Source organism: Rhinopithecus roxellana, chromosome 12, assembly GCF_007565055.1.
Source record: "Rhinopithecus roxellana isolate Shanxi Qingling chromosome 12, ASM756505v1, whole genome shotgun sequence".
NCBI classification, from domain to species: domain Eukaryota; kingdom Metazoa; phylum Chordata; class Mammalia; order Primates; family Cercopithecidae; genus Rhinopithecus; species Rhinopithecus roxellana.
The window spans coordinates 47,529,221-47,543,742 of record NC_044560.1 but is presented as its reverse complement, the minus strand read 5'-3'; the positions used below and the strand labels follow the sequence as shown (position 1 = coordinate 47,543,742).

At 38.4% G+C, this 14,522-nt stretch overlaps 1 protein-coding gene across 4 annotated transcripts in view; it reads left to right on the top strand.

The window, feature by feature from the left end:
• The window catches only part of NFIA (nuclear factor I A), a 382,411-nt gene that overhangs the window by 287,968 nt on the left and 79,921 nt on the right, over positions 1-14,522 (top strand). For all 4 annotated transcript variants that reach the window (XM_010370667.2, XM_030942656.1, XM_010370666.2 and 1 more), the window contains one exon: positions 11,625-11,753. In XM_010370667.2, the coding sequence (XP_010368969.2) occupies positions 11,625-11,753 (129 nt within the window). The remainder of the gene's footprint in view (positions 1-11,624; positions 11,754-14,522) is intronic.

Sequence of the window (14,522 nt, the reverse complement as noted above, 5' to 3'; positions counted from 1 at the left end):
GAAATGTCATTATCTGCCACTTGGCCTACTTGATAGTTGTCTTAAGTTGACAAAAGCTGTAGACATAGATAAACTCTTCCTTGAAGGAGCAATTCAGTAAATAACTTTCACCCAGTACCCTTATTTGGTTGTCTTTCACACCCAAGGGCCAGGTTGGTGGCAATTGTCATTTGAGAGTTAGTAACTGGAAGGACAAAGACAGAGTAACCTAATTTTGTCTGTTTAGACACATATAGAAATAGTCCTTTGGTTTGGGGGTAACCAGCCTAGTTGTAGTGCCCACTGTGGTTTGCTTTCTTGTTTTTATCTTGTCTAAAGACCTTTTCCTCACAAGTGCTGGATAAAGTTCATTGCATGAGTAGAAGAAGCCGCAAAAGATGGTATATAGCTAGCAACCCATTCTGATTGGTCTATGAAGAGTTGCCTGTGTAAAATTGGATCCTTGTGTTCGGTTCCAAAAAAAGGTGTGAATGTGAAGAAGAAGTGTTAAATCATGACTCCAGAGAAAATGTCGGCCATGAGCAGTTTTTAGTTTAAGTGAAAACCAAACTTTAGGATTTGGACAAATAAGACGAGGAGAAAAAAAGGGTGAATCATTAACTCCAATATGAAAGGATTATGGTGATCAAGTTTCACCCAACTTGAATAAGACACCCAACAAAGACTGTGACTGATGGAACTAACTCATTTACTTAATTGATATGCAAAACTCTGCCAAGCATTTACCCTTAGTGTCAAATAAGTAATTTTTAATAAAATATTTCTAAGATGTGAAGACAGTTAAGAAAATAGCATGCTTTTTAATAATTGCACTCATAAGTAAATGGATCATTACGTTGTCACAAAGAATGACAGTGAGCAGAAACAGCCTGCTAATCCCTCTTAGATAAGTATTTAACATAATTAGACACCATCTCTTCTGTTGAATGTAGCATTAATCATTAGAAGTGCAGTTTTACACAGCATACTTGTTTCTGATATGTCATTGTTGTTAAAAAAAAAAAAAAGCAAACTATTTTGTCAGATACAGTGCTTCAGAAAATGACGCGTGTAGTTGTGTGATTTACATGAATACAGTTATTTCCCTTTTTATTGTTTTTTGTTTGTTTTAATGGTGTTTAATAGTAGTGTGGTCCTTCTACAGCCATGAAGCTGCATTTGAGGTTAGTGGTTCATTCGTTTCGTTTTGTAAAATATGAGTATAATGAACATACTTGAATTTGAAGTATTTTTAAGCTTTGAAGTGATATTTTGGCTCATCTACCTAAACTGAAGGCAAAGCTCTTTCAGAGAAAGGTTTTCTTATAAGGAATGGGCTAGAAGTTTTCTGCATTAAATAAGAGCTCAAGAGAAAACCTCTTTCTATAAAAAATTGGAGGTTAAAATGATGGAATGTATTGCCCTCTTCCAGTATTCGTAAGCACTACCTTTAAAAAAATTCATTTTCTTTTGCTGTGTAGCTTCTAGCTTGAACTGTGAACTACTGAATACTTATAAAGTGATAGCAGCTCAATTCATTGCACAATGCTAGCTTCCCACTTTCTCCTTGACTCAAAGGCCTTCGAAGGCAAAGAATAGGGTTATTGAAGGATGGCAGGCAGATTTCACTAAGTAACAGGTGGAGGTCAAAGCAGTTTATTTGTGGGATGAACAGAGTGCAGAGATGAAAAAGCAAATGCTTTACCATAATAAGATTTAGCAAGAAAATGCTGACGACACGAAGCCTTAGATTCTAGCTGACAGAACCTTTTCTCGTTTTCATTACTTGATTTCACAGTTCAAGCAATTTGAAGAGGGCTAAATTTTTCTTTCTTTTTCCCCTATGAAATGTTTCAATCAGTTTCAAATTTTTACTTTAGCTGAGTGCTCTGCTTGTATCCAGGGAACACTGGAACTAATAGAGCTCCAGCACAGGCGTATCCCAAACATGGACCCTTTTCTACGCATTTCTTTCAAATTAAATTTTATCCATAGGACCCTTAAACTCTAGCTCTCTATCATGTTTTAACCGACGGAAGAGAGTATATTTAAGTAAATACCAAAGTTCACATCATCAAGGCTAATGTTATGTGCCAACGAAAGTATTTACAAGGGTGTTTACCAAGCTTGAACACTGGGTTACTTCCAACTTGTTGGAGATGGAGAGGAAAGGCTTTCATTTTGCCCCATTATACAGTCTATATTTGTACAGTGAATATGTTTTGCTTTTGGAACTTAAAAAAAAAAAGACTAACCATGCTGAGCAATACAAAATAAGGTTTATCTGCTGTTGTACAGCATGACCAAAAGAGTAAAAAGTTATTTGATATCATATCATATAGACCAGAGCTGTCCAATAGGACTTTCTGCAGTGATAGAGATGTCCTGCATCTGTAGTATCCAATATTCTAACCATGAGCCACATATGTCTACTAAGCCCTTGCATTGTGGCTATGCTGAGCAACTGAATTTTTAAATTCATTTAATTTTAATTAATTTAGATTTAAGTAGCCACATGTGGCTAGTAGTGGCCATATTGGGCAGGGCAGATATAAACCAAACATATGTATGATTGAGTTTTTTACTATTCAGCTGGATATCTAAGGAGAATGAATAAAACATTATGCTATTTTATACTATATGTATTGTTTATGCAAAGAAATAATTTGGTTTTCTCAGAAATGTCTTCTTTATCCTCAGTCCTTCTGTGAATGCGTATAATTGCTATGTTGAGCCAAAATCAGTCCTTTCCTGAACACGTAGGGGGATGGGATGGCTAGGGGGCAGATGGAATGGGTAGGGAATCTCCAACCTCTTGTAAGTATATGGAGCATGTAGCACAATTTTTTTTATTTCAGTCCTGTCACTGGGGTGTCTGTGTTTACCTTGAAAGGAGAGGAAATCCCCCAACTAGTCAAGAGATTTTATTTTTGGCCCAGAAACCAGATTTTTATATGACATTTTCCTTGTGTCTATTCTTTACTCTCTCTGGTTGTAAATTTTCACTCACAAATGAACATTTGGAATATATTACAGAACTCATCATTTCTTTCCCCTTGAATAATCCATGTAATTTTTACTCCGTACTCCCATTTTTTAAAAATTGAAGAAATCACTGGTGTCCCCAAGCCATTTAAATTACCTGAACTTCTTTATGATGTGATCATTCTTTGGGGGTCCTTTTAGCTCATTTTCAATGGCTGCATATAGAGTAAGAAAGATAAACCTCAGAAGCTATATTAACTTTTCTTTATGCTCTCTATCATAAAAATGATTTTAAAACATTTTTATGCACTGAAAAAGGCTAAAAGTCAAAATAGTCTGCTTTACCTTTTTATTGTTGAGTGTGCTAATCATAAAAAATTATATTAGAATGAACCCTAATGGATTTTATCATTAGGACACACATGTAACAAACGTGCAGTGTCTTCCATGACCTCCTTGTATCACGCAGCCTGTGTTTATGCTCACGAGAACAGAATGGTCCCTTAACTGTGGGATTCTTCTGTTCAATCACAGACTTATTTGGCATCATGGTTAGAGATAATCTAATTACAAGGTATACTTTAAATGGTTCTAGAAAGGTCCTGTTCCTGCCTGTGGGGGAATTACTAGAGTGCATTATAGCTCTGCGTCTGGAAGAGATGTGTCTGAGTGTAAATCTGATGGTGGATGACTTGCAAAAGATGATACTGGTACTCAGCATTCATTCTGGGTTTGAGAAATGTCACTGAAATTTATGCTAACACCATTAGTCTGATGGACATGACTGGGTTGTCTGTTCCCCACACTTAGATCTAGTGGAGTAGGGGAATCTGAACGCCTGAGTGTAAAAAAGAAGAGTCACAAAGCAGTTAGCATCATTAAGACTTGGAATGTTTGCAAGAAGAAAAATGTTCAAGTGTCATTAATAGTTCACATTTAAATCAGCTCATGATAGGTTTGTATCAATAAGATACATAAGTAGTACTCCCCCGCGCCCTCCCCCAGAAATAGGCATCTTGGTAGCACGGTACACTGAAAGGAGCAAGAGCTTTGGTTGCCTGGGTTCAAATCCTGGCTCCTCCACTCACTAATTGTGTAGCCTCTCGCCTTCTTAAGGACTGCTCTGCCTCGGGCACCCTCTCCTCTGAGTCATGGCTTTCTGCCTGTCTGCTGGACCATTCCCATCAGTAGACAAGCATGCTGGACTCTCTTCCACCTTCAGAAAGCTATCCCTTGCTTCCCTCCCTCTTCCTGTAGCCACTACCCTATTTTTCTGCTCTCCTCTGCCGATTCCTCCTTCATTTCATGGAAGTTGACTACACCATTTTCCCTGTTTCTTCACTTCCCATTGATTTTATAAACCATTCTATCCTGTCTTCTATGTGCCTCACTCTCCTGGAGCTCACTTTTCAAGACTGTCAGAAACATTCATGTTGCCAAATCCAGTGGATCCTTTTATGTTCTCATTATACGTGATCTCTCAGTGGCATTCAACTTAGTTGATTGCAGCCTTCTCCTTGAAACACTTCTTAGTTTCTGTAAAGATATACTCCCCTATGAGTTAAATGCCTCAACTTAGTTGCCTGTTTTGATGCTGACTTTAGACACTCAGGGGCCTTCCTTGATTTTACAAATTACTGAATTCTAAATAATTGTGTGTGTTATAGCCTCTGGTTAAGTGAGCTATTTATTACTGCATTGTAATATATAGTCTAGGCTTGGACACTATCAACAAGTCTTAAGAGGAAAATTTTTGTCATTTCTTGTTATAGAGACATAACATGGTTTGCAGGAGACTTTATAGAAGAAGTAACTTGTTGAATAGGCAAGAGGCCTATTGTAAATATAAAACATGTATATGCTCTTTTGCAACTCAACATCTGGGGTCATTATCTTCTAAATCTATGTGATATTTATTTTGTGGAGGTTCTGTGTTAGAATCGCTGATAATTCATTCAGTGTGTGTTTGATAAAATCCTAACTGATCCCTACTAAAGCCAAGAAAAAACTTTTATATATAAGACAAATGATTCCTAGTATACTTCAGAGTGAGTTTTTTTTGTATACACTTTCGTATCTGATATACCCTTCCTTTTTTTTCCCCCTTTGGATAACCAAATTTAAAACTTCAGCTATAACTGTACTTTATGGACTTAAATAGGACACTGTTTTTATAGTATACTAGGGAAACTACATGAGGGTTTTACAAAATGTATGTACTTGAGAACCAGAGATACCTGGATCTGTAGTACCATCTAATAGCTGTATGATCCTAGACAAATTGCTTAACATCACTTGATATCTAATTTCTGGAATATTAAGTTATTGGTAGATAGGATAATAATAGCTACCTATCTGAGATGAAAATGTAAGGATCTGGGGATGGACACAGTGGTTCATGCCTGTAATCCCAGCACTTTGGGAGGCCAAGGCGGGTGGATCACCTGAGGTCAGGAGTTTGAGACCAGCTTGGCCAACATGGTGAAACTCCGTGTCTACTACAAATAAAAATTAAAAATAAAAATAAAAATAAAAATATTAGCCAGGTATGGTGGCGCGTGCCTGTAGTCCCAGCTACTCAGGAGGCTGAGGCAGGAGAATTGCTTGAACCAGGGAGGTGGAGGTTGCAGTGAGCCGAGATCTTGCCACTGCACTCCAGCCTGGGCAACAGACCAAGACTACATCTCAAAAAAAAAAAAGAAAAGAAAATGTAAGGATTTGAGGTATTTATAAGTGCGTGGCACGTAATGGGTACTCCGTAATTTGTAGCTTTTATTATTTTCAGCTTGGTTTTTGGAAGTGATCGATATGCAGAGATTTAATCTCTGTAGCTGCCTCCTGCCTCTCTTGAGGCCACGTGATGGATGAATGCTTCCAGTTGCCTTTCAGCCTTTAAGTTTGGTGTAATAGTTGTTCTGGTAATAACAGTTATAAAAATAGGTTGTTGGAAATTAAATGATGACAATGAACAGGACACTATCCAAGTCATGAACAATTAAACTTGCAACATTTTGGGGTCCTCTCTAACCTGTTTATTGTATTGGATTTAAAAACTAAAGTGCTGAGGTTGCTTGCTTTCAGACTTTCTCTCAGTTTGTGACTATAAATGAACATTATTGAAACTAAACTTTCTATTCTTGACTTTGTCACTTTGAAGAAAGGAACATACACCCGTTAAATCTTCTCTGACAACTTGAATTACATCTCCCAAACTCCTGCGACAGACAAGAGAAGGTCCTGCTGTCCCGAGCAGCACTTGCCAGGGATACTTTTCACAGGAGAATGAATTTTTGGATAGGTGCTCTAACAAAGTAAGCACTAACACTGAGAAGTTACCATTTCCTTTTGAAAAATCCAGTGTGTTGTTCGATTGTCACTGGAATAATTATAGTTTATGGTGATCCTTCCCTTCTCTTCCATTCCCGTTAATGTTGTAGCTCCTTTGACTCCTAAAAATATCCCCTTTAAGAAGATACCTAAGAAAAAAAAAACACAGCATTGTACTTCCTAATGATTCCTGTAGTGTTTCCTTTACGGTTGTCACTGTAGAGTTCTTGGTCAAAGTGTTTGAAAAATATCATAACTTGGGAGTAACGGAGAGGTAACATTAATTATTATTGGTTTTCCTTTTTCTTCTTTTTATTTTGTGTAATATCAAATTGCAGTGAAAAATTACCTAAAACAAATCTTAATTTCTTAGGGGAGACAGTGAGAATTTTTTTGAGTTTTTTTTCACATCAGTCAATCTAATTTTGTTATTGATGTTTCTCGAAAGAATCAGGAGAAGGATAAATTTTCAAAAGTATTATGTCCCCACTTTCTAGCTCATTTTCTAAGAATACATCTTACCGTTTTCTCTGGGTGAGTGTAGGCTAGTGGAAGACTGTACAACCTAGGGTGGATTAAGTAAAACTAAGGGAAACTTTCAGAATTATAGAGAGTAATTATTGTACAGTAAAGATCTTTAATACACACATGTCTAGCATTGCAATAGTCTTATATTTGAATATCATGTTTGTTTTCCGTTGCTGCAGAACAAATTTTCACAGAGTTAGCAACGTGAAAGAACACACAGTTCTTAATATTATCTCACAGTTTCCATGGGTCCAGAGCCTGGCCACAGCTGAACTGGATCCTCTGCTCGGGTCATACAAGGCTGCAATGAGAATTTTATTCAGACTCCATTTCTTTCTGGAGCTCAAGGGCCTGTTGCAAACTCTCGTGATTGTTGGCAGAATTCAGTTGCTTGTGGATTTGGGACTAAGGTCCCTGCTTTCTGAAAGCTAACTGTCAGCAAGGGGCCCTACTCAGCTCCTAGAGGCCCCTGCAGTTCCTTGCCATGTGGCTGTCACAGGCCTTTTCACAATATGGCAGCTGACTTCTTCAAAGCCTGAAGAAGAATCTCTCTGACTTCTAGTTCCTTTTATACAGGGATCCCCTGATTAGGTCAGGCCCGCTAGGGATAATATATTTTTCCTTAACTCAAACTCAGCTGATTGGGGACCTTAATTATATCTGCAGAAGTCTTTTGCAATATAACATAACCTAATCAACATAATCACCTTTGTGGTATAATATAACCTATTCACAAGAATGACATTTTTCATATTCACAAGTGTCTCACACATGCAAGAGGAGAGGATTATGTAAGGCATCATTATACAAGGCTGGGAACTAGGAAACCATCTTAGAATTCTGAGTACCACAATTTTTTTTCGACATAAGGTCTCTGTCTGTTGCCCAGGCTGAAGTACAGTGGTATGGTTACAGCTCATAAACTCCTGGGTTCACATGATCCTCCTGCTTCAGCCTTCTGAGTAGCTGGGACTATAGGCATATACCGTACTCCGCTAATTTTTTTTTTTTTTTCTTTTTTTTGAGACAGAGTCTTGCTCTGTCACCAGACTGGAGTGCAGTGGCGTGATCCGGGCTGACTGCAACCTCCACCTCCCAGGTTCAAGCAATTCTCCTGCTTCTACCTCCCGAGTAGCTGGGACTACAGGCACACGCCACCACGCCCAGCTAATTTTTGTATTTTTAGTAGAGACCAGGTTTCACCATGTTGGCCAGGCTGGTCTCGATCTCTTGACCATGTGATCTGCCTACCTTGGCCTCCCAAAGTGCTGGGATTACAGGCATGAGCCACCGTGCCTGGCCTCAGCTAACTTTTAAAAATCCTTTTTTTGTAGAGACAAGGTCTCACTATATTGCCCAGGCTGCTCTCAAACTCCTGACCTGAAGCAATCCTCCTGTCTCAGCCTCCCACGGTACTGGGATTATAGGCATGAGCCACCAGCCCAGCCTGACTACCACAAATACCAGCGATGAATTTGAAGGAATCTTTGTGAATAGTGCATTTGACCTGTATTTTCAAGGTTTTCTTGTTGAACTTTACACTTATAAGTGCCTCCAGAGGTGAAAGCCACGACATGACTAGAGTCCCATATATGTTTGCCCTTGTCTACTGAACACAATTTGGAATGACTCATGTAGCTTAGAAAACTGGCAGACTAGAGGGAAATTCAAAATTCAGAAATTCTGGATGTTTAGAAAACCAGTGACAAGCCAAAGTCCTTCTTGAAACGTACCTCCAATTCTGTTTCCTATCATTGGGTTTTTTTAATACCCATCAAAAGGATGAAATGCCCCACTGAAAGAAAACATTGTGCTAGATTTCTGCTTCTTATTCTACAAAATTCTTTATTTTTCTGCTTTGAACTTTGACGTAACATTTCGTTTCCTCCAGAAAAGGGGTAGGATTACTTCATCCGTAATCTTTTTTTAAAAATCTGGTACTTCTAGAAAATATATTGAAATTAAAGTTTTAATTCATTAAAAGAAAGCCAATCAGTCATTAATCCATATAGTAATTTTGTAACAGTTGTGCATAAATATTTGGCAAAAGATTTTAAAAAGGAGTTTATTTTTAAAGGGATGTATAGAACCAAGTTTGATTTCAAAAATAAAAGCCAAGATTAATGTTCTCTAGCTTTTAACAGAGAGCAGTTTACTAGCATTTTGGAATTTCATCTGGTCAATTAAATATACAAAGCAAATTAACCAAAACATACATTATGCATGTAGAGAAAATATTAAAGTATATAATAAGGAAATGTGCTCAATACGAGTCTTTAAAAATTGAAAACACAGAGTAATTTTGAGATTCATGACAGCCTTAGGGTTCATATTACTTGACTGTGATAAATTTAGAAGATTATACATAGTTTGGCTAGTTCTTCCTGCATGCCGACAGTATTTCTTTCCTCTGTAACCCTTGCAAAGAAGACATAAATTTTGCTATTTTTGAACTTGTTTATCAGCTTGGTCATTCTCGATACTTGTTATTACCCGAATTTTACTTACAATTCCTTTTAGAAGCATAAATAGTGAATTTCAATCATGTCAACATTTCTGCAGATTTAGAATGGCATGAATTAGAAAACATGAAATTTTCAAAGAAATCATAACTTTTTCTTGAGTCCAGCCATTTGCTATCGCCAATAAGATTAGTTAGGATACTAGATTTCATCAGTGATTCCATTATCTGGGGGGAAAAAAAATCTGCCGTCTTTAAAGTTTTGATTTGGTTGTTGTTCTCTGTTCTGCTTCTGTTTTATGACATATAGTTCAGGCATTTGACTAAATTTAAATCAGTGGAATGGTTGACAGCCTATAACTGGTCTACACAAAAAGGTTTAAATGAGTTGGGAGATTTGTTTACATTTTGGTAGCTTTTTATTTCTTTAATTATTTTTTTATTTGAAATCTCCTCCTTAGTGTAATTTCATGATGATACCTTAGGTTAGGTTACTTGCAGTGAATGTTCACCCAAAATCTCAGTGCATCCTACATTATTAGAACTTTGGCATGGTGTGACTGGTTACTGATTCAGCAAGCAACAAGTATAACTAAAGTCACTTGACTTAGTGACTTCATTTTTAATTCAAATCACATGGATATTGATCTAGAAAGGATCTGATTCAAATTTGTCAAATTAGTATGAAATCACATACCACTCTATATTGTACTTACGTCTGACGATGCAAAAGTGTTTACCAGTTTGCAATTTTTCTTAAGTTTTGCTATGTTTAAGCATGTATTCATTAAGCTGCAGATAAAGCTGAGACCTGCACAAGTAGTTTAAATATCTTTTCAGATCGTTTGGATGTTTCAGACCCTTGGATGTCTTGGACATAGAAGGGAACAAAGCAGACAAGTACTCTGTCCGTATAGAGTCTGAGTCACACTCCAAGGTCATGTTATAGAATTGCATTAAGGAAATCTGTGATCAGAAATAACAGGGACATATTTAGATACAGGCCAAACTAACTAAATTTCTGGACAGATCTATACCTATAAAGTGCTTGGCACAGTACATGGTACTCAGTCACAGTTACATGTTAATATCATTATGATTTTTATTACTTTTTCAGTTCACCCAAATAATTCTCTGGTCACGGGCAGAGCACAGCACACGTAAACACGTATAAGTAGAATGGGCTTTGGTTCTTTTAACATCAGTGCAGACCAGTTTTGTGCTACAACCTTAAAAGAGCCCAAATTTGTCCCCCGATGTGGAGACTAGGAGTCATTTCTCTTATTTTTGTATCCAAATTTTCATTGTTTTAATTGGCACCCTACCAAACTGATAGATGCCTCCAGTTGGGTATGTCAGCGTGGTTGCCGAGAACATTACAAATCCAGTAATTACAAGGAACTGTTTCTCCATTATTTTCTTCCCAAAGTATTTTCTATGCTGGAAATGCTGTGAAAACCTTAGGCACAATAGTAGAAGTATTTTTTTAAAAAAACAAGCTTTTATTGTATTAACATGAAAGCAATATATGTTCATCATAGAAAAGACAGGTAAGCAAAACGAAGGCAATGAAAATCACCCAAATTCAACACAGAGCGAGAACTGCCATTATAGTTTGTGCTTATTGCCTTCCAGTTCTTTCTCTGTGCATAGAAATAGCCTTTTCGATGGTGTCATAGTATAACATCCTATTTTGTAATCGCCTTTTTCAATTAACATTATATTATCAATGTTTTGCCACGTCATTACTCTTTTACCATATTGTTTACATTGGTTATACCATACTTATTTAACCAGTCCCCAATTGTAGGGCATTTAAGATTTTTTACTTTTCTTTTTTTCTATTCTAAAGAATTCATTGAATGAACAACTAAGTTGCCACTGTTGAGGGTATTCTTATGTTAAAACAGCCAACTTATTTAAAATATGGAGAAAGTGATTCGGTCTCAAAGCAAGATAACCAACAAGATGAAATGATTGCATGCGAAGTCTTCATAAGCATAGATGGTCTCCTTTTGGGGGTCCCAGAGGTCACAGACACAAACAACTTTTAGGAAACACTGCAAAAGTTGAACCCTGTATTATTAAGAGAAGATCAATAACCCAAAAATGGACTGTGATTAAGTAGAATAAATTGAAATCAAATACAGACCGACTTAGCAGGGGGCTATTCTGTCACTTCTTTGTTCCTGTGACAAATGCAAAGCAATTCAAAACATCTTTTTCATTCACAGGTGGATTCCTCTTTTTGTTTGTTTTTAATTCTTTAGATGTTATCTTTTAGGTTGCACAAATCATTGTTCCATGAATTAAAGTGTACTTACCAGTTGATCCTTCTTGCCAGGAATGCCATCTCCAACCACACTGAAGAAGTCGGAGAAGTCTGGTTTCAGCAGCCCCTCCCCTTCGCAGACCTCCTCCCTGGGAACGGCGTTCACACAGCATCACCGACCTGTCATTACAGGACCCAGAGGTGAGCTGCTCCACAGGGACCCTTGGTTGTGCTTATATCATGGCCTTTGGACCCAAGTAGCAAAATGAGAGACAATGAAGACTCCCCCTGAATACTCCTGAGGCAGTGAGTGTTCCAATTTCTTACCCTTGGGGGCAGCCTTGGAATTTTAGAGACCAGACAGATTTGGCATCAAATTTTTTATCCTTTCCTAAAGCAAAAAGGGACCAAATCTGTTTTCTGTTTGCAAGTGAGATTTTTGCAGAGAGATGGGAAGTAACTTGAATTGAACCAAAATCAAATCTGTTCTACAAGTTGTGTGTGTGTTTGTGTGTGTGAGAGAGAGAGAGTGTGTGCGGACACACACACGCACACAGGCATGCATTAGGTGAGTATATTTCCATATGGTCAATCACCTGTTTTCAAGTAGTAGCTTTTTCTCATCCCTGCTGACTCTCTTGCCATAAAACCTGAGTTCAATATGTGGCATTTTCTGTTGAGGTTGTTTGCATCAGAGTGTTGACGAGCAGTCTTCATTCATTCCTTTTGAAGTGGTAGATAGTTTGTCTGGGTTTCATTGCAATGTTTTCATTATTTTTGTCTCATATGCTTTTAAGTTTATTATTAAAATGTGTCCACAAGAAATATGATTTGTATTTCGCATTAAAGACAAGCCTTAAGCCTCAAGAGAATGTCAGCAAATCACTTAACTTGATCTCATTGCAAGATAAAAATATTTATTATTTTGTTTATGAAACTCCCACGGTAGGAGTATGAATAATTGTAACCACGTTTGCTTTCCTTTATCAGATTTTCTTTTAGGTAGATCTGTGGTCTACCAGCTGCAATCATAAAACGTCCTAGAAAGTTATGATCTCTTGTCTGCTTTGACATATACCTGGGGAAACTGATGTTTCTTGCATTAATCTCAATGTTAGTCCCACAAATCTGAATCCCTTTATGAATATGCTGTGTGTGCAGATCAGGGAAATGTGGCGGGTAAGATGACTGTCCGGTGCACACATGGAAGTCATATTGAAGAAAGTAAGCATTTTGACTACTGTGGGAAGCAATTTCTTTATCCATAATTATGAAACTTACTTGCTTCATCTTTAAACATCTTGTGATCATTGGTAGGACTTTCTCGGCCGGGCGCGGTGGCTCAAGCCTGTAATCCCAGCACTTTGAGAGGTCGAGACGGGTGGATCACGAGGTCAGGAGATGGAGACCATCCTGGCTAACACGGTGAAACCCCGTCTCTACTAAAAATACAAAAAAAAACTAGCCGGGCGAGGTGGCGGGCGCCTGTAGACCCAGCTACTCGGGAGGCTGAGGCAGGAGAATGGCGTAAACCCGGGAGGCGGAGCTTGCAGTGAGCTGAGATCTGGCCACTGCACTCCAGTCCGGGCGACAGAGCGAGACTCCACCTCAAAAAAAAAAAAAAAAAAAAAGAACTTTCTCAAGATCCCTTCTTTCATTTGTGTATATGTGTGGTATAATCAGAGAGGCTTACTATCGATATATAATTTGAAAACCTGCATCAGAATTGAATTATAAGGTCCCAGAATGAGGCTTATTAAATAGTATTAAAATGTTATCCTCATAGTTAACACTCATTGAGCATATAAACTGTAGTGGGGGATCAGAGATATGAAACCCTTTTAGTCAGAATATTTATGGCCAGAAGGAGATGAGGCATGTGTCACTTTTCATCTGTTTGGGGTCAAGTTCACATATTCTAAATGCTAACTGAATGGTAAAAGTTCCTGCAGGAGCTCAGTGTTGGGGTGACCATGGAGGTTCATTCACTCTTTAAACAAGGATTTACTGAGTGACTCTAGACACTGGGACCAATGGTTCCTGTCCTCACAGAGCATGTTATCTACCACAGAAGAGAGGCACACAAGAAAATAAGCAAGTAAAAGATGATGGGCCAGGCACGGTGGCTCACACCTGTAATCCTAGCACTTTCTGAGGCCAAGGCAGGCAGATCACTTGAACTCAGGAATTCAAGGTCAGCCTGGGCAACATGGCAAAACACTGTCTAGAAAAAAATACAAAAATTAGCTGAGCATGGTAGCGAGTGCCTTAGTCCCAGCTACTCAAGAGGCTGCGATGGGAGGATTGCTCGCACCCAGAAAGCAGAGGTTCCACGAGCCAAGATCGCACCACTGCACTCCAGCCTGCGCAACATAGCAGACCCTGTCTCAAAAAAAAAAAAAAAAAAAAAAAAAAAACACACACACACACAAAAACCTGATGTGGAATGTACTATTACTTATCACTTTGTATCAAATAAAGTGACTTCAGGCCGGATGCGGTGTCCCACACCTCTAATCCCAGCACTTTGGGAGGTCGAGGCAGGCAGATCACTTGAGGTCAGGAGTTTGAGACCAGCCTGGCCAACACGATGAAACCCCATCTGTACTGAAAATACAAAAAAATTAGCCGGGTGTGGTGGCACACGCCTGTAAATCCCAGCTACCTGTGAGGCTGAGGCAGGAGAATTGCTTGAACCCAGGAGGCGGAGGCTGCAGTGAGCCAAGATGGTGCCACTGCACTCCAGCCTGGGCAACAGAGTGAGACTCCATCTCAAAAAAAAAAAAAAGAGAGACTTCAAAGTATAAATAACGTTGAAGTCAAAACTTAAAAGATGCTTAGATAAATGGAGGACCATCCTAAGGAAAGGAAAGATTCGTGGTGTAGTAAGTTAGTAAGAACTGAGAAGAACAGTACGCCAGCAATCAGGAGAGCTGGGTAGCCTCCCTCTTTTCCTTCCCACTCACCTTC